Raw genomic sequence first — 22,910 nt, 5'->3', positions numbered from 1 at the left:
TTATACGGAGACTTGATTACACACAGGTGGATTGTATTTATCATCATTAGTCATTTAGGCCAACATTGGATCATTCAGAGATCCTCACTGAACTTCTGGAGAGAGTTTGCTGCACTGAAAGTAAAGGGGCTGAATAATTTTGCACGCCCAATTTTTCAGTTTTTGATTTGTTAAAAAAGTTTGAAATATCCAATAAATGTCGTTCCACTTCATGATTGTGTCCCACTTGTTGTTGATTCTTCACAAAAAAATACAGTTTTATATCTTTATGTTTGAAGCCTGAAATGTGGCAAAAGGTCGCAAAGTTCAAGGGGGCCGAATACTTTCGCAAGGCACTGTACCTATGGACAACTGCAATAGTGTTGCTTTTGCTCTCAAAAACATGGCTGTCCTAAATTTAGATGGGTTTAAGTACAGGGACTACTTTCTGTAGAGCCTCAAAACATGCTTAAAACATGTTTGGGTTTTATGGATGGTCAGTCCTTGCATCCAAAGCTCTTGTTTTATGAATTTGAAAGTTATTTCTTTTCTCAGGCCCCATTCATTAGTTGTTCACCAAAAGTTTTAGTTTCACTGCTTTGTTGTTTAAACAGCATATTGCCCCTTTAGCTAAACTACAAAATGGCCGTCCCGCCTCTTGTTTTTGTGGACCTCTGAGGTCGAAATGATAGTTTTAACCATGTTTTGGAGCTATACAGTTTTTGTTTACAATAACTTTGTTCGCAAATGTCTTACTTCGTCAAAGCCATTGGGTTATATGCAGTATCCACACCTATTTATACCTTGTTGGGCATCGTGCAGTATCCACACCTATTTATACCTTGTTGGGCATCGTGCAGTATCCACACCTATTTATACCTTGTTGGGCATCGTGCAGTATCCACACCTATTTATACCTTGTTGGGCATCGTGCAGTATCCACACCTATTTATACCTTGTTGGGCATCGTGCAGTATCCACACCTATTTATACCTTGTTGGGCACCGTGCAGTATCCACACCTATTTATACCTTGTTGGGCATCGTGCAGTATCCACACCTATTTATACCTTGTTGGGCATCGTGCAGTATCCACACCTATTTATACCTTGTTGGGCATTGTGCAGTATCCACACCTATTTATACCTTGTTGGGCATCGTGCAGTATCCACACCTATTTATACCTTGTTGGGCATTGTGCAGTATCCACACCTATTTATACCTTGTTGGGCACCGTGCAGTATCCACACCTATTTATACCTTGTTGGGCATCGTGCAGTATCCACACCTATTTATACCTTGTTGGGCATCGTGCAGTATCCACACCTATTTTTACCTTGTTGGGCATCGTGCAGTATCCACACCTATTTATACCTTGTTGGGCATCGTGCAGTATCCACACCTATTTTTACCTTGTTGGGCATTGTGCAGTATCCACACCTATTTATACCTTGTTGGGCATCGTGCAGTATCCACACCTATTTATACCTTGTTGGCATCGTGCAGTATGCACACCTATTTATACCTTGTTGGGCATTGTGCAGTATGCACACCTATTTATACCTTGTTGGGCATCGTGCAGTATCCACACCTATTTATACCTTGTTGGGCATCGTGCAGTATCCACACCTATTTATACCTTGTTGGGCATCGTGCAGTATGCACACCTATTTATACCTTGTTGGGCATCGTGCAGTATCCACACCTATTTATACCTTGTTGGGCATCGTGCAGTATCCACACCTATTTATACCTTGTTGGCGTGGTGCAGTATCCACACCTATTTATACCTTGTTGGCGTGATGCATTATCCACACCTATTTATACATTGTTGGCGTGATGCATTATCCACACCTATTTATACCTTGTTGGCATGATGCATTATCCACACCTATTTATACCTTGTTGGCATGATGCATTATCCACACCTATTCATACCTTGTTGGCATGATGCATTATCCACACCTATTTATACCTTGTTGGCATGATGCATTATCCACACCTATTTATACCTTGTTGGCATGATGCATTAGTGGAAAAAGTAGCCACTTGTCATACTTGAGTAAAAGTAAAGATACCTTAACAGAAAATGATTCAAGTAAAAGTGAAAGTCTACCAGTATTTGGTTTTAAACATACTTAAGTATAACAAGTAAATGTTATTGCTCAAATATGCTTAAGTATCAAAAGTAGAAGTGTATAAATAATTTCAAATTCATTTTATTAGGCAAACCAGATGGCACAATTTGCCATTTTTTAAATGTTTTTTTTACAGATAGCCAGGGGCAAACTCCAACACTCAGACATCAGTTACAAATGAAGCATGTGTTTAGTGAGTCCAGATCAGAGGCGGTAGGGATGAACAGGGATGTTCTCTTGGTAAGTGTGTGAATTAGGCAATTTTACTGTCCTGCTAAGCATTTGAAGTAAAAGTTGTACTTAAGGACTTTACACCACTGGCTGTATGCAGTATCCAAGTCTATTTACATCTTGTTGGGCTGTATGCACGATCCACACATATTGGAGCCTGAATATCGTGGTAATGCAGTCTCCACAGCTATTGGAGCCTGGATATCGTGGTAATGCAGTCTCCACAGCTATTGGCGCCTGGATATCGTGGTAATGCAGTCTCCACAGCTATTGGAGCCTGGATATCGTGGTAATGCAGTCTCCACAGCTATTGGCGCCTGGATATCGTGGTAATGCAGTCTCCACAGCTATTGGAGCCTGGATATCGTGGTAATGCAGTCTCCACAGCTATTGGCGCCTGGATGTCGTGGTAATGCAGTCTCCACAGCTATTGGCACCTGGATGTCGTGGTAATGCAGTCTCCACAGCTATTGGCGCCTGGATGTCGTGGTAATGCAGTCTCCACACCTATTGGAGCCTGGATGTCGTGGTAATGCAGTCTCCACACCTATTGGAGCCTGTATATCATGGTAATTCAGTGAAACATTGATCCACTCACTATAAAATATGGAAGATGCACCTTTAGTGAAAAGGTACAAAATGGCAATGGAAGGATCGAGGCCCTTTCTCCTGAGAATCAATTATTTGGAAGATGTTCGTTCTTTGCATTATACATAGCAGAATAAGAAGTCTGCTTTGCATCTCTGAGTTCCATACATATTTACTAGTCCTTGATATTGACTGTGATCAGGGATTCATATGCGAAGTTGGAGGTTAACACTTTTGAGGGACTTTGTGGTAATACCATAGTACACCAGCAGGTGGTGGTAAACCACAATTCAATCCACAGTAGAGGGGTTTAGGGCAATTCCATTTCAACAGTTAAAGAAAATTCATTGAAATTCAGTTCATGGTTTGAAGCTATTGACAATTGTTTTTCATTATGATTTGAGTTGAATGCATTCATTGACTGCCCTGGTATATTCCCCATCGTGTGTGTGTGTGTGTGTGGTAGAGCGCTCAGGACTGGGGTGGGCGGGCTGGATTATGCATGTATGTATGGTATGTATGTATGTATGTATGTATGCATGTATGCCTCAGTCTGAGGTCCTGAGCGCTCTACCACACACACACACACACTACATGACCAAAAGTATGTGGACACCTGCTTGTCAAATATCTCATTACAAAATCATGGGCATTAATATGGAATTGTTCCCCTCTTTGCTGCTATAACAGCTTCCACTCTTCTAAGGCTTTCTGCTGAATGTTGGAACCTTTGTTTGTTAGTTTTTTCCTATTATTTGTTTTAGATTTGTTTTTTTTTGTTGTTTTTTTACCCGTTTTCTCCCTATTTTTCGTGGTATCCAATTTAGTTGTTACAATCTTGTCCCTTCGCTGCAACTCCCTTAGGGATTCGGGAGAGGCGAAGGTCAAGAGCTGTGCGTCCTCCGAAACTCAACCAAGCTGCACTGCTTCTTGACACGATGCCCTCTTAACCCGAAAGCCAGCCACACCAATGTGTCGGAGGAAACACCGTACAACTGGCGACTGTGTCAGTCTGCATTGCGCCCGGCCCGCCACAGGAGTCGCTCGTGCGCGATGGGACAAGGACATCCCTGCCGGCCAAACCCTCCCCTAACACGGGCGACGCTGGGCCAATTGTGCGCCGCCACATGGGTCTTCCGGTCGAGGGCCAACTGCGATAGAGCCTGGACTCGAACCAGGATGTCTAGTGGCACAGCTAGCACTGTGATGCAGTGCCTTAGACCACTGCGCCACTCGGGAGGCCTGCAGTTCGTTATTAGTGACCCTCAGCTCCACACTCTGGTCCTCCACATGGCTCTCACTGGCTGTCAGTCTGGTCCCCGTGTTCCTCAGATCCACCACCATGTCTCTCCGCTCCTTCAGCTCAGTCCAGATGTCCCTGCTCTCTCCCCCTTCACTCTGACCCTGTTGAGTAATGTCATTCTCTCTGACCCCTCCACTCTCTCCATTCCCCAGACAGACAGAACAGCAACACCAGTAGAGCTACAGCATCCCTCATTCTGAAACGATGCCTCTTCAGAACTAATGTAGTCTATTAGGCTCAGTCCCCTTCTTTATATACACACTGGTCTTGGTGAACCAATACATGGAACAGGTGTAATCAGTGGAACGTTTTGAGAACATCGCCAAGGACTATGTGTGATGTAACAGAACAAAGGTTAAAGATATGAGGTGTTATAAGGACATGGGAAATTGAAACCTTTTACTCCGTTTAAAGTCTCTCTCTTTAGAGGAGTCGGTCAACCTACCACTTGTTTTGGTAATCAGCTGAAGGATGGGACTGAAGAAAATAAGATGTTTTAGAAGCTAAACCGTGTTCGTTTACAAATACATTGTTGGCAAACAATGGAGTAAAACCACCTTTATTTTTGGGGTTCTGCTGAGCGAAAGAGTTGAACTAAGCTCACGAGGCGTTTATTTGTCGTATTGTCCCACGATCAACGACTATCAATAATTTAAGTCCAAAAATGTATATACCAATCAGACCGTAGCTTTTAATTGTTTGCAACCATTTTACCTGAAGTATTTATGTCTAATTACAAAATACGTTGACTAATCCACTTTATTCAGGGTTTACATGTTTATTCATATACTATTCAGTGTATGAAATGTATTATAGTGGGGATTTCTGCCTCGTATATCCTTTCTATCTTTCCAATGCACTGTACCTCTGGAACACAGGATGTTGGCGGTACCTTCATTGGGGAGAACGGGCTCGTGGTAATGACAGGAGCGGAATTTGTGGAATGGTATCAAATACATCAAACTCATGGTTTCCAAGTGTTTGATGCCATTCCATTGGCTCCATTCTGGCCATTTATTACGAGCCATCCTCCTCCCAGTAGCTCTGAAGTCACTCCTCATCCTCTCTTTACTCTCCCTGTCAGTACTGTACCTCTGGAGTCACTAGTAGCCACAGTCTTAAACCCCGCCTATTTCTAGTTTCTCTTCTTAATGTGATTTCAAAACTAAGATTAACCACACTGATAACCTTACACCTAACCCTTAAATTAAGACCAAAAAGCACATTTTTGTTTTCTACATTTTAATGATTTAGCTCATTTTTACTTTGTGGCTGTGTTAACTAGTGGAAACCCTCTCTTTGCATTCCCTGACAGTATAATGCAAGTCCTGGGGGCGTTCCCGTCGCCTAGTGGCCCCGCCTCCCCCTGCAGCCTACTGAACGAGGACACCCTGATCAAGTACTCCAGGCTGACCTCCACCAGTCACAAGAACTTCCGCTACTTTGTCCTGGACAACTCTGTCATCCTGGCCATGCTAGAGCAGCCGCTGGGCAACGAACAGAGTCAGTTATCCTCAACATGCTGTCAGTTATCCTCAACATGCTGTCAGTTATCCTCAACATGCTGTCAGTTATCCTCAACATGCTGTCAGTTATCCTCTACAAGCTGTCAGTTATCCTCTACAAGCTGTCAGTTATCCTCCCACCTGTTATCAGTCCTCAACATCTTCACCTATACCAGACTGATAGCTAATAAGAATTAGTCTTGGGTCGTTTTCATTAGAGCACGCAACTTAAAAATGTTTCAACTTTTAGCAACAAAAAACAAAGTCCACTCCCCCCAGTTTGTCTGTCTTCTGTATGGTGTCGAATGAGAAAGACCCTTTTGACCTGGTTGCCCTGTGTGTGTCAGCAGATCCCTGTCCGTCCGTGACCATGTTGATCAGGGGGATGTCCGGGAGACACGCCTGGACCATGCAGCTCTTCCATCAGCCCAGGGAGGCCCGCGCCAGCCACAAGGTAACACACAATAGATAACCCTTTAGATTCATTAGGCAGCTCTTCCATCAGCCCAGGGAGGCCCGCGCCAGCCACAAGGTAACACACAATAGATAACCCTTTAGATTCATTAGGCAGCTCTTAGATTCATTAGGCAGCTCTTCCATCAGCCCAGGGAGGCCCGCGCCAGCCACAAGGTAACACATGATAGATCATTAGGCAGCTCTTCCATCAGCCCAGGGAGGCCCACGCCAGCTACAAGGTAACACATGGTAGATCATTAGGCAGCTCTTCCATCAGCCCAGGGAGGCCCGCGCCAGCCAAAAGGTAACACACGGTAGATCATTATGCAGCTCTTCCATCAGCCCAGGGAGGCCCATGCCAGCCACAAGGTAACACATGGTAGATCATTAGGCAGCTCTTCCATCAGCCCAGGGAGGCCTGCGCCAGCCACAAGGTAACACACGGTAGATAACCCTTTAGATTCGTTATGGTGATATGGTCACTACATTTCTATTAGTGTCCAGGTTCACATTAACATCTAATTTAACTAGAAACTCCATTGTTATAAAGCAGCTTTTTTCACATAGCTTTAATGAGACACTAGTAATGTCAAGTAGTGCAATATTCTCATTCAATATGAACAATGATTCCTGATGTTGGTCCCAGACCTGTTTTGGTGAAAACATTTCTGCGTCAGGGCATTGATATTCATTGTAGAGCTTTTAACCATGCTAAATGATCAGATGTCAGCTCATGTTTCTTGTTGAGTCTTCCCAGCTCCTTTCTCAGGGGTATGTGTCTCTCATAAGTCTCTCTCATCTCTCCTTTCTCTTCCCCTCTTCTCTCTGTAGCAGGTGTTTGTCCCAGAGAGCCGGCCCACTCCCAAAAATGATGTGGGGATCCGGTTCAACGTCAAACACAGACCCTTCCCTGAAGAAGTGGACAAAATTCCATTTGTGAAAGCGGACCTAAGCATTCCAGACCTGCATGATATTGTAGATGAGGAGGTAGGTTAGCTTTGATAGTCCGTCCATGTTAGAATAATTGTCTCCGTTGCCCTAATGAGGATTGTATTGCAGAGTAGAGGTAGTGTTCTCATCAGCCAGGGTCTGTATTTACAAAGCGCCTCAAAACGGGTATCTAGGATCTGGTCCCCCTGTTATTAATGAATAAATAAAAAATGGATCCAAGGTCAGCTTAAGGAATATGGCCCAGATGGGGAACTTTGTACAACTAGCATATAAATGATAAACAAAATGTAGGCTAACTTTAAATGTAAAATGAAGTCTGACTTTAGACTGTTATTCTCAGTGAACTCCTCCACGTCAATGAATCGGTGTCTATCTGAAAATGCTTTGTGGAATGCAGTGTTCCTCAACTGACAAGCCGAACTCTTCGTAACACGCACAACGCTGAAGGACAGTGATCTGGGCGGGAGTTGTCCTCACACAAACGGACATGTTTCACTTATACATATAATTCATGCTGGGAAAGAGAGGTTTTGATGTTAGTTGTTTATGTTTGGGGGCTAGGGATTGGGTTTGCACTGTATTGGTTTTGTGGGAGTATGAGGGTTTTGTGAAGATTTGTTCATGTTAGGTGTGTGGGTGTTTCAGGGGTGGTTTTGATGATGTGATTGGGTGTATGTATGCAATGGGACTCGCTAGCACAACTCAAATGCCTTATTTGTCCTGGGAGTGATCTTGTACGGTATGGCCTTCAACCATGACTACTACTATTTTCTTTTTTTACCCCCTTTTCTCCCCAATTTCGTGGTATCCAATTATGTAGTAGCTACTATCTTGTCTCATCGCTACAACTCCCGTACGGGCTAGGGAGAGACGATGGTCGAAAGCCATGCTTCCTCCGAAACCCAACCAAGCCGCACTGCTTCTTAACACAGCGCGCATCCAACCCGGAAGCCAGCCGCACCAATGTGTCGGTGGAAACACTGTGCATTTGGCGACCTTGGTTAGCGTGCAGCTCATATGTCCTTTGACACAGATCTTGGATCAGTGCTTACCCTCTCCTAACCACCATTTTGAGAGGAAACACATAAACAAAACTGACCTTCTCAAATGTCAATAGGCAACATCATCCTGCCCCCTCTCTGCCCCCCCCCCCCCCCTCTCTCTCTCTCTCTGCCCTCTCTCTCTTTGCTTCTCAGCTGGAGATGCAGCACAACAAGCTGTGTGGTGTGATGGCCAAGCAGACTGAGTATGAAACAACACTGGAGCACAGCAGCGAGGAGCGCTGGTGCAACAAGAGCTTCCCAGACCCGCTGACGGACTGCAAGCCCCCACCGCCCTCTCAAGAGTTCCAGACCGCCCGCCTTTTCCTGTCGCACTTTGGCTTCCTGTCTCTGGAGGCTCTCAAGGTACTGTGGGAATAGAAGGAAGGGGGGGGGGGGGGGGGGTGAGGGGTAGGAAAGGAGAGGGAGGAGGGGAACAGGGAGAGGGGGAAGAGTCGAGGGAAACAAGGCGGGAGAGAGGAGGGAGGGGTGGAGGGGAACAAGGTAAGGGAGGAGGGGAGAAGAGGGAGGACTGGGATGTGGAGTGGAGTGGGAGGAGAGGAAAGGAAAGGAGAGGGAGGAGTGGAGGGGAACAAGTCAAGGAAGGGGAGAGGAAAGAATGGGTCGGTTTTGAAGGGATTGAAACAGAAAAGGTACGTGACATGCATGTAGTGGAACCTTTTGCTTTCACCTATCCAATCCTGTTAGATCAGTGACTACTTCAAGGATCCTTGAAAGTATTAGCAGGAAAGCATGCAATCCACCCTGCAAGATGTAATTAAGTTGAAACCCTGTATAGATCATTTGATGCCATGGGTTATCATATGGTAGCAAAATATAGTCAAACTAATACCGCAGTTAAACTGGCCCTTACATCTGCTGATTTAAACCAGCCAATCACATTTAACTTTGTTTCCTGCCCTCCAGGAGCCCGGCAACAGTCGCCTACCTCCCCACCTGATTGCACTGGACTCTGGGTTGCCTGGCTTCTTTGATGACATGAGCTACCTGGACCTGCTGCCCTGCCGGCCCTGTGATACAGTCTTCCTCTTCTACATGAAGGCTGGCCAGAAGAGCAGTCAGGAGGTGACTGGTCAACGTGGTTAAAGGGGAGGGCAATCAACGGGGTTAAAGGGGAGGGCAATCAACGGGGTTAAAGGGGAGGGCAATCAACGGGGTTAAAGGGGAGGGCAATCAACAGGGTTAAAGGGGAGGGCAGTCAACGGGGTTAAAGGGGAGGGCAGTCAACGGGGTTAAAGGGGAGGGCAGTCAACGGGGTTAAAGGGGAGGGCAGTCAACGGGGTTAAAGGGGAGGGCAGTTAAAGGGGAGGGCAGTCAACGGGGTTAAAGGGGAGGGCAGTCAACGGGGTTAAAGGGGAGGGCAGTCAACGGGGTTAAAGGGGAGGGCAGTCAACGGGGTTAAAGGGGAGGGCAATCAACGGGGTTAAAGGGGAGGGCAATCAACAGGGTTAAAGGGGAGGGCAATCAACGGGGTTAAAGGGGAGTTACTATCTGAATTTATCACTGATATTACCCATAGTCTGATGCAAAATGCTCCATAATATTATCCAGTTCATATCAGGTCATTTATTATCTGTTGGTTTGGCCAAGTATGTAGAAATTTGAAAATGTCAAGATGGGGGGTCTGTCTGCTGAGTTGGTCGTTTTTGTAAAGTGATAAAAAAAAATCTGTCTCGAGGAGAATACACTTTAAAAAAAGTTTAAAATAGTTTTGGACCCTGTAAAATAATTTATAGACAAGACTTGACCATTCATTTCCATTTCTGTCTGTCTCTATCACTGTCCCATACCAGATCCTGAGGAACGTGGAGTCTAGCTCCAACGTGCAGCACCACTTCCTGGAGTTCCTGCTGTCGCTGGGCTGGCCCGTGGAGGTGGGGCAGCACCCGGGCTGGACAGGCAGTGTCTACACCAGCTGGTCCATCAACAAGAACAACAACAATACCGTAGACAGCAACCCACCAGGTGGGAGGTAGACCCCACCCAACCAGCCCTACCCCCAAGGGCTTCTATACTTTTTTCACATTATCGTGCCAAATCATTAATATATTAATTTTTTTCTATAAAAAAAAATTTACATTTTTTTTTATACAGTAGTAAGAAAGTTGTTCTCTGTCCCCACAGATGACATGGTCGCCCTGGGAGACACGGGTGGGGGCGTGTTCAACGGAGAGAAGCGGGTGCTGTACTATGCAGACGCCTTGACCGAAATTGCCTTCGTCGTTCCCTCGCTCACAGAGTCCACCGGTGGGCCTCATCCCTCTCCCATCTTCACTTCTCATTTACTTTTCTCTCACTCCTCATCCCAGTTTCCAATCCTCCTGTCTTTATTTTCTCTACAGTACATTCTTCATTTCTCTTTTTAAGCCTTCACTTTTTCTATTCTCTCCTCATCTTTCTCTTTGTTTCTCATGGATCCCAAAGCCGTTGTTCTCCGTAAGGAAATCCCCACTGTGTGTCTTTATGGATTTCCCATCATTTGTTCTACAAATCTTCTTTCTTTTCTAGAGCGTTGTAATTATATTAGATAGTGTTGTGGAGCGTTGTAATTGTATTAGGTAGCCATTAAGCAGGGTGGTATTCATTAGGCACTTAACAGCGAGAACATACTAATACACGGAGGGACTACCTGAACCTGTCTAATAAGAAACGCTATGGAACTGGCATTACATAGGGCAGGGTGGGCATCATCTTGTCTCGAGGCGGGCCACATCGTGATTTCAAAATTCAGCAGAGTGCTGTACAGTTTACTTTTAGGACCGATTTGTTTGTCAAATGCAATTTGCAGTCCAGAAAAGGGGCAGTTATATGAAAAAGTGTAGGTTATTTTATAATTTCTACTAGTTATAGATGTTGAGTGACCTGGAGTGGGTGCAGTTTGGGATGCAGACTTGTCTTTGTGTTGTTTCTGTAGCGGAGTCGTCAGAGAACAGTTTCCCTACGGGAGAGCCAGACTCTCAGATGGACCTGCTGCCCAGCCTGCTGAAACAGTCCAACCTCACACTGGACCTCTTCCCCAACCACTCTGACAACGTGGCCCCTGGGCAGAGGGTAAGACACACCGCAGACTATTATAGCACTTCAACATCGTTAGCGCTCTCTCCAGCACCGTACCAGTGTCTACATGTGAACACTATACTAGTATTCTTTTCCTCAGACCGACCGACCTGATCAGTGACCTAAACCCAAATCCTACCCCGGGGATTTTCAATTCATGTCTGGAGGGCTAAAGCACTTCTGGTTTTCATTCTTGCCTTCAGGGACTCGACTTACACGGCTGTGGTTAGCGAATGGTGATCGCTATGCAAAGGTTTAAATACAAGATGCTTTAAGGAGGAATTTAGCCTGTAGTTTTCTTTGTTCTAGCTTGTTCACGTGATTTCCACTATTGTCTGTCCCTTAGAGTCCCACGGTGAAGTCTAAGAAGATGCCTCCTGGCAGGACCATCCCTCCAATGGGCCCCGAGACCAAAGTACTGGTGGTCTGGGTGGAGCGCTACGACGATATCGGTAGGCTACCTTCCTGCTGCTTCACGCTGAAACTGGCCTCTTTTGGCTGCCATTTTGGTTCTTTATGAAATCCAGTGGAACTCAAGTCTTATCTAGTCATGAAATATTTGTACTATTGGTAGAAACAGTGTATCAGATCTGTAGAAACTACAGACACATCCTTACAGACATTTTAACTACAGACATGTCCTTACGGACATTTTACTATCAGATACAACTCTTAACGAGTTGTTACATTTTTATTTTTCTGGAGGAATATCTTCATATTTCTGAAATGACTGATTTCACTGCACCTTGATAAGTTGTGTGCAACGAGAAGTTTGAACTGCCATGTATGTCGAATTTCTGTGTTGTAGATAACTTTCCTCTGGTTGACCTGCTGGTAGAGACGAGCACTGGAGTGGAGACCACGACCAACAGTAGCACATCCACAAGGTTACTGCACTGCCGACTCCCTATCCATCACTAGTCAACACTGACAGCCTGTCTCAAATCACTCCCTATCCATCACTAGTCAACACTGACAGCCTGTCTCAAATCACTCCCTATCTATCACTAGTCAACACTGACAGCCTCTCTCAAAGCACTCCCTATCCATCACTAGTCAACACTGACAGCCTGTCTCAAATCACTCCCTATCCATCACTAGTCAACACTGACAGCCTCTCTCAAAGCACTCCCTATCCATCACTAGTCAACACTGACAGCCTGTCTCAAATCACTCCCTATCCATCACTAGTCAACACTGACAGCCTGTCTCAAATCACTCCCTATCCATCACTAGTCAACACTGACAGCCTGTCTCAAAGCACTCCCTATCCATCACTAGTCAACACTGACAGCCTCTCTCAAAGCACTCCCTATCCATCACTAGTCAACACTGACAGCCTCTCTCAAAGCACTCCCTATCCATCAATACTAATACATAATAAAACATGAAACTTTTTAAATGGAGATTCTCCTCTAAGCATGCATTTTAGTCAAGGCGTCTGGAAACTGGACCTAATGGTTCAATTTAAATGGGTGATTAAACCCTCAAAAGAGCTAGCGAAGGTGATAATGACAAGGATAAACTCCTAGAAAAGAGTTCAATAGACCTCCTAAAGGAGCTCTATCCTCTTCTGACTTGCCAGGTAGAAGCTCAGAGTATGCCAAGACCAGACAGTTGTCCTTTACTCCAGTCATATATACACTGCTCAAAAAAATAATGGGAACAATTAAACAGCACAATGTAACTCCAAGTCAATCACACTTCTGTGAAATCAAACTGTCCACTTAGGAAGCAACACTGATTGACAATAAATGTCACATGCTGTTGTGCAAATGCAATAGATATCAGGTGGAAATTATAGGCAATTAGCAAGACACCCCCAATAAAGGAGTGGTTCTGCAGGTGGTAACCACAGACCACTTCTCAGTTCCTATGCTTCCTGGCTGATGTTTTGGTCACTTTTGAATGCTGGCAGTGCTTTCACTCTAGTGGTAGCATGAGACGGAGTCTACAACCCACATAAGTGGCTCAGGTAGTGCAGCTCATCCAGGATGGCACATCAATGCGAGCTGTGGCAAGAAGGTTTGCTGTGTCTGTCAGCGTAGTGTCCAAAGCATGGAGGCGCTACCAGGAGACAGGCCAGTACATCAGGAGATGTGGAGGAGGCCGTAGGAGGAGACCATCCGCCACCTCATCAGGAGCATGCCCAGGCGTTGTAGGGAGGTCATACAGGCACGTGGAGGCCACACACACTACTGAGCCTAATTTTGACTTGTTTTAAGGACATTACATCAAAGTTGGATCAGCCTGTAGTGTGGTTTTCCACTTTCATTTTGAGTGTGACTCCAAATCCAGACCTCCATGGGTTGATAAATTTGATTTCCATTGATAATTTTTGCGTGATTTTTGTTGTCAGCACATTCAACTATGTAAAGAAAAAAGTATTTAATAAGAATATTTATTTCATTCAGATCTAGGATGTATTATTTTAGTGTTCCCTTTATTTTTTTAGCAGTGTGTGTGTGTGTATGTGTATATATATATATATATATATATATATATATATATATATATATATATATATATATATATATATATATATATATATATATATATATATATATATATATATATATATATATACAGACAGTGCCTTGCGAAAGTATTCGGCCCCCTTGAACTTTGCGACCTTTTGCCACATTTCAGGCTTCAAACATAAAGATATAAAACTGTATTTTTTTGTGAAGAATCAACAACAAGTGGGACACAATCATGAAGTGGAACGACATTTATTGGATATTTAAAACTTTTTTAACAAATCAAAAACTGAAAAATTGTGCGTGCAAAATTATTCAGCCCCTTTACTTTCAGTGCAGCAAACTCTCTCCAGAAGTTCAGTGAGGATCTCTGAATGATCCAATGTTGACCTAAATGACTAATGATGATAAATACAATCCACCTGTGTGTAATCAAGTCTCCGTATAAATGCACCTGCACTGTGATAGTCTCAGAGGTCCGTCAAAAGCGCAGAGAGCATCATGAAGAACAAGGAACACACCAGGCAGGTCCGAGATACTGTTGTGAAGAAGTTTAAAGCCGGATTTGGATACAAAAATATTTCCCAAGCTTTAAACATCCCAAGGAGCACTGTGCAAGCGATAATATTGAAATGGAAGGAGTATCAGACCACTGCAAATCTACCAAGACCTGGCCGTCCCTCTAAACTTTCAGCTCATACAAGGAGAAGACTGATCAGAGATGCAGCCAAGAGGCCCATGATCACTCTGGATGAACTGCAGAGATCTACAGCTGAGGTGGGAGACTCTGTCCATAGGACAACAATCAGTCGTATATTGCACAAATCTGGCCTTTATGGAAGAGTGGCAAGAAGAACGCCATTTCTTAAAGATATCCATAAAAAGTGTCGTTTGAAGTTTGCCACAAGCCACCTGGGAGACCCACCAAACATGTGGAAGAAGGTGCTCTGGTCAGATGAAACCAAAATTGAACTTTTTGGGAACAATGCAAAACGTTATGTTTGGCGTAAAAGCAACACAGCTCATCACCCTGAACACACCATCCCCACTGTCAAACATGGTGGTGGCAGCATCATGGTTTGGGCCTGCTTTTCTTCAGCAGGGACAGGGAAGATGGTTAAAATTGATGGGAAGATGGATGGAGCCAAATACAGGACCATTCTGGAAGAAAACCTGATGGAGTCTGCAAAAGACCTGAGACTGGGACGGAGATTTGTCTTCCAACAAGACAATGATCTAAAACATAAAGCAAAATCTACAATGGAATGGTTCAAAAATAAACATATCCAGGTGTTAGAATGGCCAAGTCAAAGTCCAGACCTGAATCCAATCGAGAATCTGTGGAAAGAACTGAAAACTGCTGTTCACAAATGCTCTCCATCCAACCTCACTGAGCTCGAGCTGTTTTGCAAGGAGGAATGGGAAGAAATGTCAGTCTCTCGATGTGCAAAACTGATAGAGACATACCCCAAGCGACTTACAGCTGTAATCGCAGCAAAAGGTGGCGCTACAAAGTATTAACTTAAGGGGGCTGAATAATTTTGCACGCCCAATTTTTCAGTTTTTGATTTGTTAAAAAAGTTTGAAATATCCAATAAATGTCGTTCCACTTAATGATTGTGTCCCACTTGTTGTTGATTCTTCACAAAAAAATACAGTTTTATATCTTTATGTTTGAAGCCTGAAATGTGAGAAAAGGTCGCAAAGTTCAAGGGGGCCGAATACTTTCGCAAGGCACTGTATATAAATGTCTCACGTGAGCTCGGCAAGATCAGTGTGGCTCGAGGGTAAAGTACACTGAGTTTATTTATTTGGACGGTGAAGCTAAAACTTTACATTTGGCTCTATACTCCAGCATTTTGGATTTGAGATCAAATGTTTTCTATAATGCAACAGTACAGAATCTAACCTTCAGTTCAAGGGTATTTTCAAACATATCTGTTTTACTTTTTTAGAAACGAAGCACCATGTATTTAGTCCCCCCCCATGTGTCATAAGTATTTTTTAGAAACGAAGCACTATGTATTTAGTCCCCCCCATGTGTCATAAGTAATTTGGACAAATCCACATAGTGTATTAAAGTAGTCAAAGGTTTAGTATTTGGTCCCATATTCATAGCATGCAATGACTACATCAAGCTTATGACCCCACATATTTGTTTGCTGTATTTTATTGGTCACATACACATATTTAGCAGATGTTATTGCAGGTGTAGTGTGAAGTGCTTGTGTTCCTAGCTCCAACAGTGCAGTAATATCTAACAATTCACAACAACACACACAAATCTAAAAGTAAAAGATTGGAATTAAGAAATATGTAAACTAAATTACAGTAGAATAGAATACATGAGATGAGTAAAGCAGTATGTAAACATTATTAAAGTGGCCAGTTAGTCTATGTATATAGGGTAGAAGCCTCTCGGGTGCAGGGTTGAGTAACCGTGTGGTAGCCGGCTTGTGATGGCTATTTAACAGTCTGATGGCCTTGACATAGAAGCCGGTGATCCCCAGTGATGCGTTTGGCAGACTGCACCACCCTCTGGAGAGTCCTGCGGTTGTAGGCGGTGCAGTTTCCGTACCAGGTGGTGATACAGCCTGACATGATGCTCTCAATTGTGCATCTGTCAAATTTGTGAGGGTCTTAGGGTCCAAGCTGAGTTTCTTCAGCCTCCTGAGGTTGAAGAGGTGCTGTTGCGCCTTCACCACACTGTCTGTGTGGTTCGACAATTTCAGATTGTCAGTGATGTATACGCAGAGGAACTTGAAGCTTTCCACCTTCTCCACTGTGGGTTCGTCGATGTGGATAGGGGCGTGCTGTGCTCCCTCTGCTGTTTCCTGAAGTCCACGATCAGCTGCTTCGTTTTGTTGAGGGTGAGGTTATTTTCCTCACCACCTCCCTGTAGGCCGTCTCGTAGTTGTTGGTAATCAAGCCTACTACTTTCGTGTCTTCTGCAAACGTGATGATTGAGTTGGAGGTGTGCTTGACCACGCAGTCATGGGTGAACAGGGAGTACAGGAGGTGGCTGAGCACACACCCTTGTGGTGTCCCTGTGTTGAGGATCAGCGACGTGGAGGTGTTGTTTCCTCATCACCCGTCAGGAAGTCCAGAACCCAGTTGCACAGGGCGTGGTTCAGACCCAGGGCTCCAAGCTAAGGATGAGCTTGGAGGGTACTATGGTGTTGAAGGCTGAGCTATAGTCAATGAACAGCATTCTTACGTAGGTATTTCTCTTGTCCAGATGGGATAGGGCAGTGTGCAGTGCGATGGAGATTGCATCGTCTGTGGATCCATTAGGGCGGTAAGCAAATTGAGAAGGTTCTAGGGTGTCAGGTAAGGTAGAGGTGATATGATCCTTGACTAGTCTCTCAAAGCACTTCAAGATGACAGAAGTGAGTGCTATGGTGCGATAGTCATTTAGTTCAGTTACCTTGTGCTTTCTTGGGTACAGGAACAATGGTGGACATATTGAAGGAAGTGGGGACAGCAGACTGAAATACGGAGAGATTGAATATATCCGTAAACACTCCAGCCAGGTGGTCTGCGCATGCTCTGAGGACGCGGCTAGGGATGCTGTCTCGGCTGGCAGCCTTGTCTGGGAGCAAGATGTTGGTGTCCGTGACGTGGCTGGTTTCCCTTTGTAATTCGTGATTGTCTGTAGACCCTGCCACACACGTCTCGTGTCTGAGCTGTTGAATTGTGACTCCACTTTGTCTCTATACTGACATTTTGCCTGTTTGATCGCCTTACAGAGTGAATAACTACATTGTTTGTATTTGACCATATAACCAGTCACCTTGCCATGGTTAAAAACGATGGTTTGCTCTTTCAGTTTTGTGCGAATGCTGCCATCTATCCACCGTTTGTGGTTTGGGCAGGTTTTAAAAGTCACAGTGGGAACAACATCCCCTATACACTTCCTGATGAACTCAATCACCGTGTCCATGTATACGTCAATGTTATTCCTAGAGGCTACCTGGAACATATCCCAGTCCGCGGGATCAAAACAATCTTGAAGCATGGTTTCCGATTGGTCAGACCAGCGTTGAATAGACCTTAGCACGGGTACTTCTTGTTTGTTTCTACCTATAGGAAGAGAGGAGCAAAATGGAATCGTGATCTGATTTGACGACAGGAGGGCGCGGGAGGTCCTTGTGGGCATTTCAAAAGGGGGAGTAGTGGTGGTCAAGTATTTTACCAGAACGAGTGCTGCAGTCAATGTGTTGATAGAACTTCAGTTGTGTTTTTCTCAAATTTGCTTTGTTAAAATCCCCAGCTATAATAAATGCGGCCTCATGATATGTGATTTGAATAAAGTCCAGTGAAGTTCCTTGAGGGCCGTTGTGGTATCGGCTTGAAGGGAATATACACGGCTGTGACTATCTTGGGAGGTAATACGGTCGGTATTTGATTGAGGTATTCTAGGTTAGGTGAACAATAGCACTTTTGTTTCTGTATGTTATCACAATCAACTGGTTAATCATGAAACATACACCCCCGCCTTTCATCTTTCCGGAGAGTTCTGTATTCCTGTCTGTGCAATGTACTGAGAACCCAGCTGGCTGTATGGACAGGGAAAGTATATCTCGAGAGAGCCATGATTATGTGAAACAGAGGATGTTTACAGTCCCTGATGTCTCTCTGGAAGGAGATACTCGCCCTGAGCTTGTCTACTTTATTGTCCGGAGAGTGAATATACTCAGAAGTGGCGAATGGTGTGCACGCCTCCTGAGTCGGATATACCTCTGTTCAATTTCCCTTGGGGGGTACGAACAAAGGATCCAATTCGGGAAAGTTGTATTCCTGGTCGTGTGGCTGGTGAGTTACCGCCGCTCTAATATCCAAAAGTTATTTCCGGCTGTATGATTATCCGTGTTGTTAATTTAGCTGAGGAGACAAAGCAGTGTAGGTCAGTGGCCTGGACTAGGTCTTGCCAGGGAAGCATATAGAACAGAATACAGGAGCAAGGCAATGCACGCTAGAGACAGTACAGGAACAAAGCCAGGCCAGCTGGATGGTGGCTGACCTCCATAAAGCAGAATGGTAAGAGGTGCTCATAGCTCCTCTGCAGCGGAGACAGCGTATCATATCTGCTCTGTTCTACTTCCACCTTTCTGCTCTTCCTCCTCTTCCTAACTGCCTCTCTATCCATGTCCAACCCTCCCCTCCTCCTTTCAGGCCCACGTCATCAGGTCAGGATTTGCAGGTGATCTTCATCCACCCTCTGAGGACTGGCCTGTTCCGGATCCGCCTGCACGGGGCCCTGGGCAAGTTCAGCATGGTCGTCCCCCTGGTGGACGGCATGGTGGTCAGCAGAAGGTCACTAGGTGAGAGAGAGAAAAAGTGTGGGAGTGATGGGGTGCTTGTGTGTGTGTTAGCCATCACAGTGACGAGTGGCACTGTGTGTGTCTTCTTCACACCTGCCAAATGTGTGTGTGAGTCACTCGACCTAGCTCCAAAGTCCTGAGCCATTGGTCCTCTCTTTCTCCTCTAAGGGTTCCTGGTGAGACAGACGGTGATCAACGCGTGCCGACGGAAGCGGCTGGAGAGTGACTCGTACAACCCGCCGCACGTGCGTCGGAAACAGAAGATCGCTGAGGTGGTGAACCGCTACCGCAACAAGCAGCTGGAGCCAGAGTTCTACACCTCTCTCTTCCAGGAGGTAGAGGAGCGCAGCCTCAACCGGTGAACTTTCACCTTTCACCTCACTCCCCCACACAGAGAGAGACTGACACAAGGACTGCAAAGATTCTATATAACAAATGTATTTTTTTTGTTATGTATATTATGAGCAAGTTGCGATTCAAATTGAGGTCAACAATTTATTTTTATTTCTATGCTGACTCACCGCAGCCACGGCACCTGACCATCTTCGTTTTTCCCACCCCGCGCCACTACACTGCTTATTTGCCACTTACTGTATTTCTGTCTAGACTTCACAGGAGGTTGGTGGCACCTTAATTGGGGAGGACGAGCTCGTGGTAATGACTGGAGCGGAATAGGTGGAATGGTATCATAAATATCAAACACATGGTTTCCAGGTGTTTGAAGCCATTCCATTTGCACCGTTTCAGCCGTTGTTGTGAGCCATCCTCCCCTCAGCAGCCTCCACTGCTAGACTCACAACAAATTGTAGGACTCTTTGATGGGTTGTGGTTGGGGCACTCACCTCACCTGGCTGCGAGGCTTCAGACTGTCAGCAGAGGGAACATACTCAGTGACTTTAGACTTGTGACGTGGCAAAGAGATTGCCGTCGGCACTCAAAATGGCTTCCACTCTATGGCTGTTACCAGTTCCCACAGCCGTATCACTGTGGTTTTTGAAGTCCAGTTCTGTTTGCTTTTCTATGAAACGCATTGGTCTTTGTATTTTACCATATCTAACGTCGTGTTTGTTGTTGTTATGTTGGTCTGGAGCGAAATAGACCGGTCAAAACATCAGAAAAATGTACTTTTATCTAAAAAAAAGGACATTACATTTTTTATTTACAGAACTCAAATCTCACTTCAGTCAATGGTCATTTTTGACTTACCTAGTGATTTGGGTTTTCTCTTCCCACATGCACACTTGTGCCAGTTAGAGAGTGTGGAAATGTACTTGTACTTAAAATCTCAGGTAGATTGAGCCTTTTTATACTCATCGGCATCTGGGTTGTGTTCATAAGCTACAAAACAGGCGAACTAAACGAACTGAATGAAAAGGGAGGGCCAACCAGAACTTCCAATCAGTCCAATGAGAAACGTTTGTTTTGTTTTCCGTTGTACAGTGTTTTGCTACGATGTGCCCTAATGAATGCGACCGTGGTCCTTGTACTCAATGCACTCCCAACCAACTGACCTCGTTTTAGGCATTATTCACTTTTAAACCTGTGGCATTTCACATTCACTGCATCTGATGGTAGAATTCAGGATATATATATATATATATATTGGTTTGGATAAAAAAAACATTAACTTGGTTTTTCTTTCCATATCAAATAAAAAATATATGAAAAATACATTTTGATTGGTGATATTAAGGGTGAGTTTCACTTTGATAGACACAGTTGGAAAAATAATCGTCTTTGGTGATTTAAAAAATGATTTGTCATGAGTACTGTGTTTAACATCCCATTCCAGATGTGACATCACAGACTAGAGAACCTGATACATACCGCCATGTTGTGTCCATAATATTTTTGTTTTATGTCCAGCCTAAAACCAAATTCAGACCATTAAATCACTAGTGTGTAGTGGCAGAGGATGTACTTCTTTTTTTTCCACCAATTAGTGTCTTTATTTGTGCTTGATTTTATTCCAGACAACATAACAGGGCTGAAACACAGTAGTTTTATGTAGCCATTTAAAAAATGATCTATTAAGGGTTGGATGGCTACTACTGGCGTCCTGTATGTAACTGGGTCTGTCTAAAACACAGATTTTATACGTTATTATTCTTCTTTTTTTTACAATATGGAAAATAATCCGGAACTATATTTCTTTTGCATGATATTTTCCATGGTGATCCACCCAAGCCATTTATACTTTTGCATGATATTTTCCATGGTGATCCACCCAAGCCATTTATACTTTTGCATGATATTTTCCATGGTGATCCACCCAAGCCATTTATACTTTTGCATGATATTTTCCATGGTGATCCACCCAAGCCATTTATACTTTTGCATGATATTTTCCATGGTGATCCACCCAAGCCATTTATATTTTTGCATGATATTTTCCATGGTGATCCACCCAAGCCATTTATATTTTCAGGAAATAAGATTTCCTCCACTTTCGTTCCATAGATTGGTAATTTTGTGTTTAATTTTGGAATGATTTCCATTTTCTTGACTGTTAAGGAAAAGATTAATTGTACTAAACTATTGAAACCTTACTGTATCTGGGGAAGCTAAAGGCTCACTTGAGTTATTTATATTTCTCCAGAATAATATTACTGTCATTTCCGGTTACTTGCTTATTGGCAATTGACAAGTCCTGTGTTTGAGGATCAATAATGCAGTAAAATGTTAGTCTGGTCCCAGATCTGTTTGTGCTGTATAGCCAACTCCTATGGTTGTTAGCAACTTCAAGAGTTGTGCTTTCTAGCACAACCTGATCTGTGACCAGGCCAGTAAAATGTCACTTCAGGCATGACTTTTGCTGTCAATTTACTAGTGTTAACTGTTTTGAATATGGAATGTCTAACCTATTGCTGATTTTCAAATGGCCTCAATGAATTTAAATTCTCAATTGAATTGATACTCTAGCCTGCCATTGTGCTCTGCAAATATTCTACAATCTCGATGGTGCCACGTGAATTGAATTAGATTTTTATCCCGTTCCTCAGAAACCACTCATTTATTCTGTAAATGTTGAAGGTATCAACTTGTATGAAGTTGGAAGATGTGTACATACTGAGGGTGTGAAAGTATATTTTGTTCATCTGTTCCTCCGTTAGGAAAGGCACAAAATCTGCTTGTTTGTATTGGTCTTATTATGTGCGTGTCGAAAAACAAACTCATTGGATATTGAATGTAACGCAATGTAACAAATAAAGATTTTGATTCACTTATTGTCATGTTTATGCTGTGTGGTTCTCCTACACAATTAGGTGCAGTTAAAACTGTCCGTTTCTGACACTTATGTATGAAGTTTTTAAATAATCTGAACTTTCTGAAACACGGACAATGATGAATGCATATGATTTCATATGTCTCTGTGTGACCTCATTCTGAGAATGGACCGATCATCCTTAAACAAATGTTTTACCTTTCCAAGACTAATTATTGTGTTTGACCTGAACTGACACACCATGACTGGTAGTTGACACCCATAAAAATAGAATTACAGTAGATTTATAGTAAAAACATGAATGCTGCTGTAACTTTATTTTCTCATATCAGCAGGCCGATAAACGTCCATGGGCCAGATGGAATGGATTCATCCGTCTGTTTCCATAGGACACATCCCATTTCAAATATTGATTGGAATTGTAAACCAGTGTGCAAAGACTACCTCCATATCGGAGTAGGGTGTGGGTGCCCCAGCACACTGTTCCTGGGTCAGTTTGTAGCATTGTCCCTACTAATGGTAAAGTGATGCTAGAAGCTGATCCTAGATCTGTACATAGTGGAAACATTACCTTGGAGCCCCATCTATCTGTGTGACTGGAGGACTGTTACA

The 22,910-nt window shown here is 43.9% G+C and overlaps 1 protein-coding gene across 11 annotated transcripts in view; it reads left to right on the top strand.

The window, feature by feature from the left end:
* Positions 1–22,300, top strand: part of LOC110528539 (ral GTPase-activating protein subunit beta) — a 54,661-nt gene extending 32,361 nt beyond the window's left edge. For 6 of the 11 annotated variants that reach the window (XM_036984119.1, XM_036984116.1, XM_036984114.1 and 3 more), the window contains 12 exons: positions 5,554–5,741; positions 6,091–6,197; positions 7,031–7,186; positions 8,347–8,556; positions 9,118–9,276; positions 10,005–10,176; positions 10,336–10,458; positions 11,126–11,262; positions 11,615–11,720; positions 12,077–12,155; positions 18,924–19,072; positions 19,241–22,300. In XM_036984119.1, the coding sequence (XP_036840014.1) occupies positions 5,554–5,741; positions 6,091–6,197; positions 7,031–7,186; positions 8,347–8,556; positions 9,118–9,276; positions 10,005–10,176; positions 10,336–10,458; positions 11,126–11,262; positions 11,615–11,720; positions 12,077–12,155; positions 18,924–19,072; positions 19,241–19,434 (1,780 nt within the window). In that variant the 3' untranslated portion in view covers positions 19,435–22,300. The remainder of the gene's footprint in view (positions 1–5,553; positions 5,742–6,090; positions 6,198–7,030; positions 7,187–8,346; positions 8,557–9,117; positions 9,277–10,004; positions 10,177–10,335; positions 10,459–11,125; positions 11,263–11,614; positions 11,721–12,076; positions 12,156–18,923; positions 19,073–19,240) is intronic. The other 5 variants (XM_036984117.1, XM_036984124.1, XM_036984123.1 and 2 more) reach the window with 3 other exon arrangements.
* The last annotated feature ends 610 nt before the right edge of the window (positions 22,301–22,910 follow it).

Source organism: Oncorhynchus mykiss, chromosome 7 (assembly GCF_013265735.2).
Source record: "Oncorhynchus mykiss isolate Arlee chromosome 7, USDA_OmykA_1.1, whole genome shotgun sequence".
Classification (NCBI taxonomy): domain Eukaryota; kingdom Metazoa; phylum Chordata; class Actinopteri; order Salmoniformes; family Salmonidae; genus Oncorhynchus; species Oncorhynchus mykiss.
The sequence above is the reverse complement of the archived record's forward strand: the minus strand, read 5'-3'. Positions and strand labels throughout refer to the sequence as shown.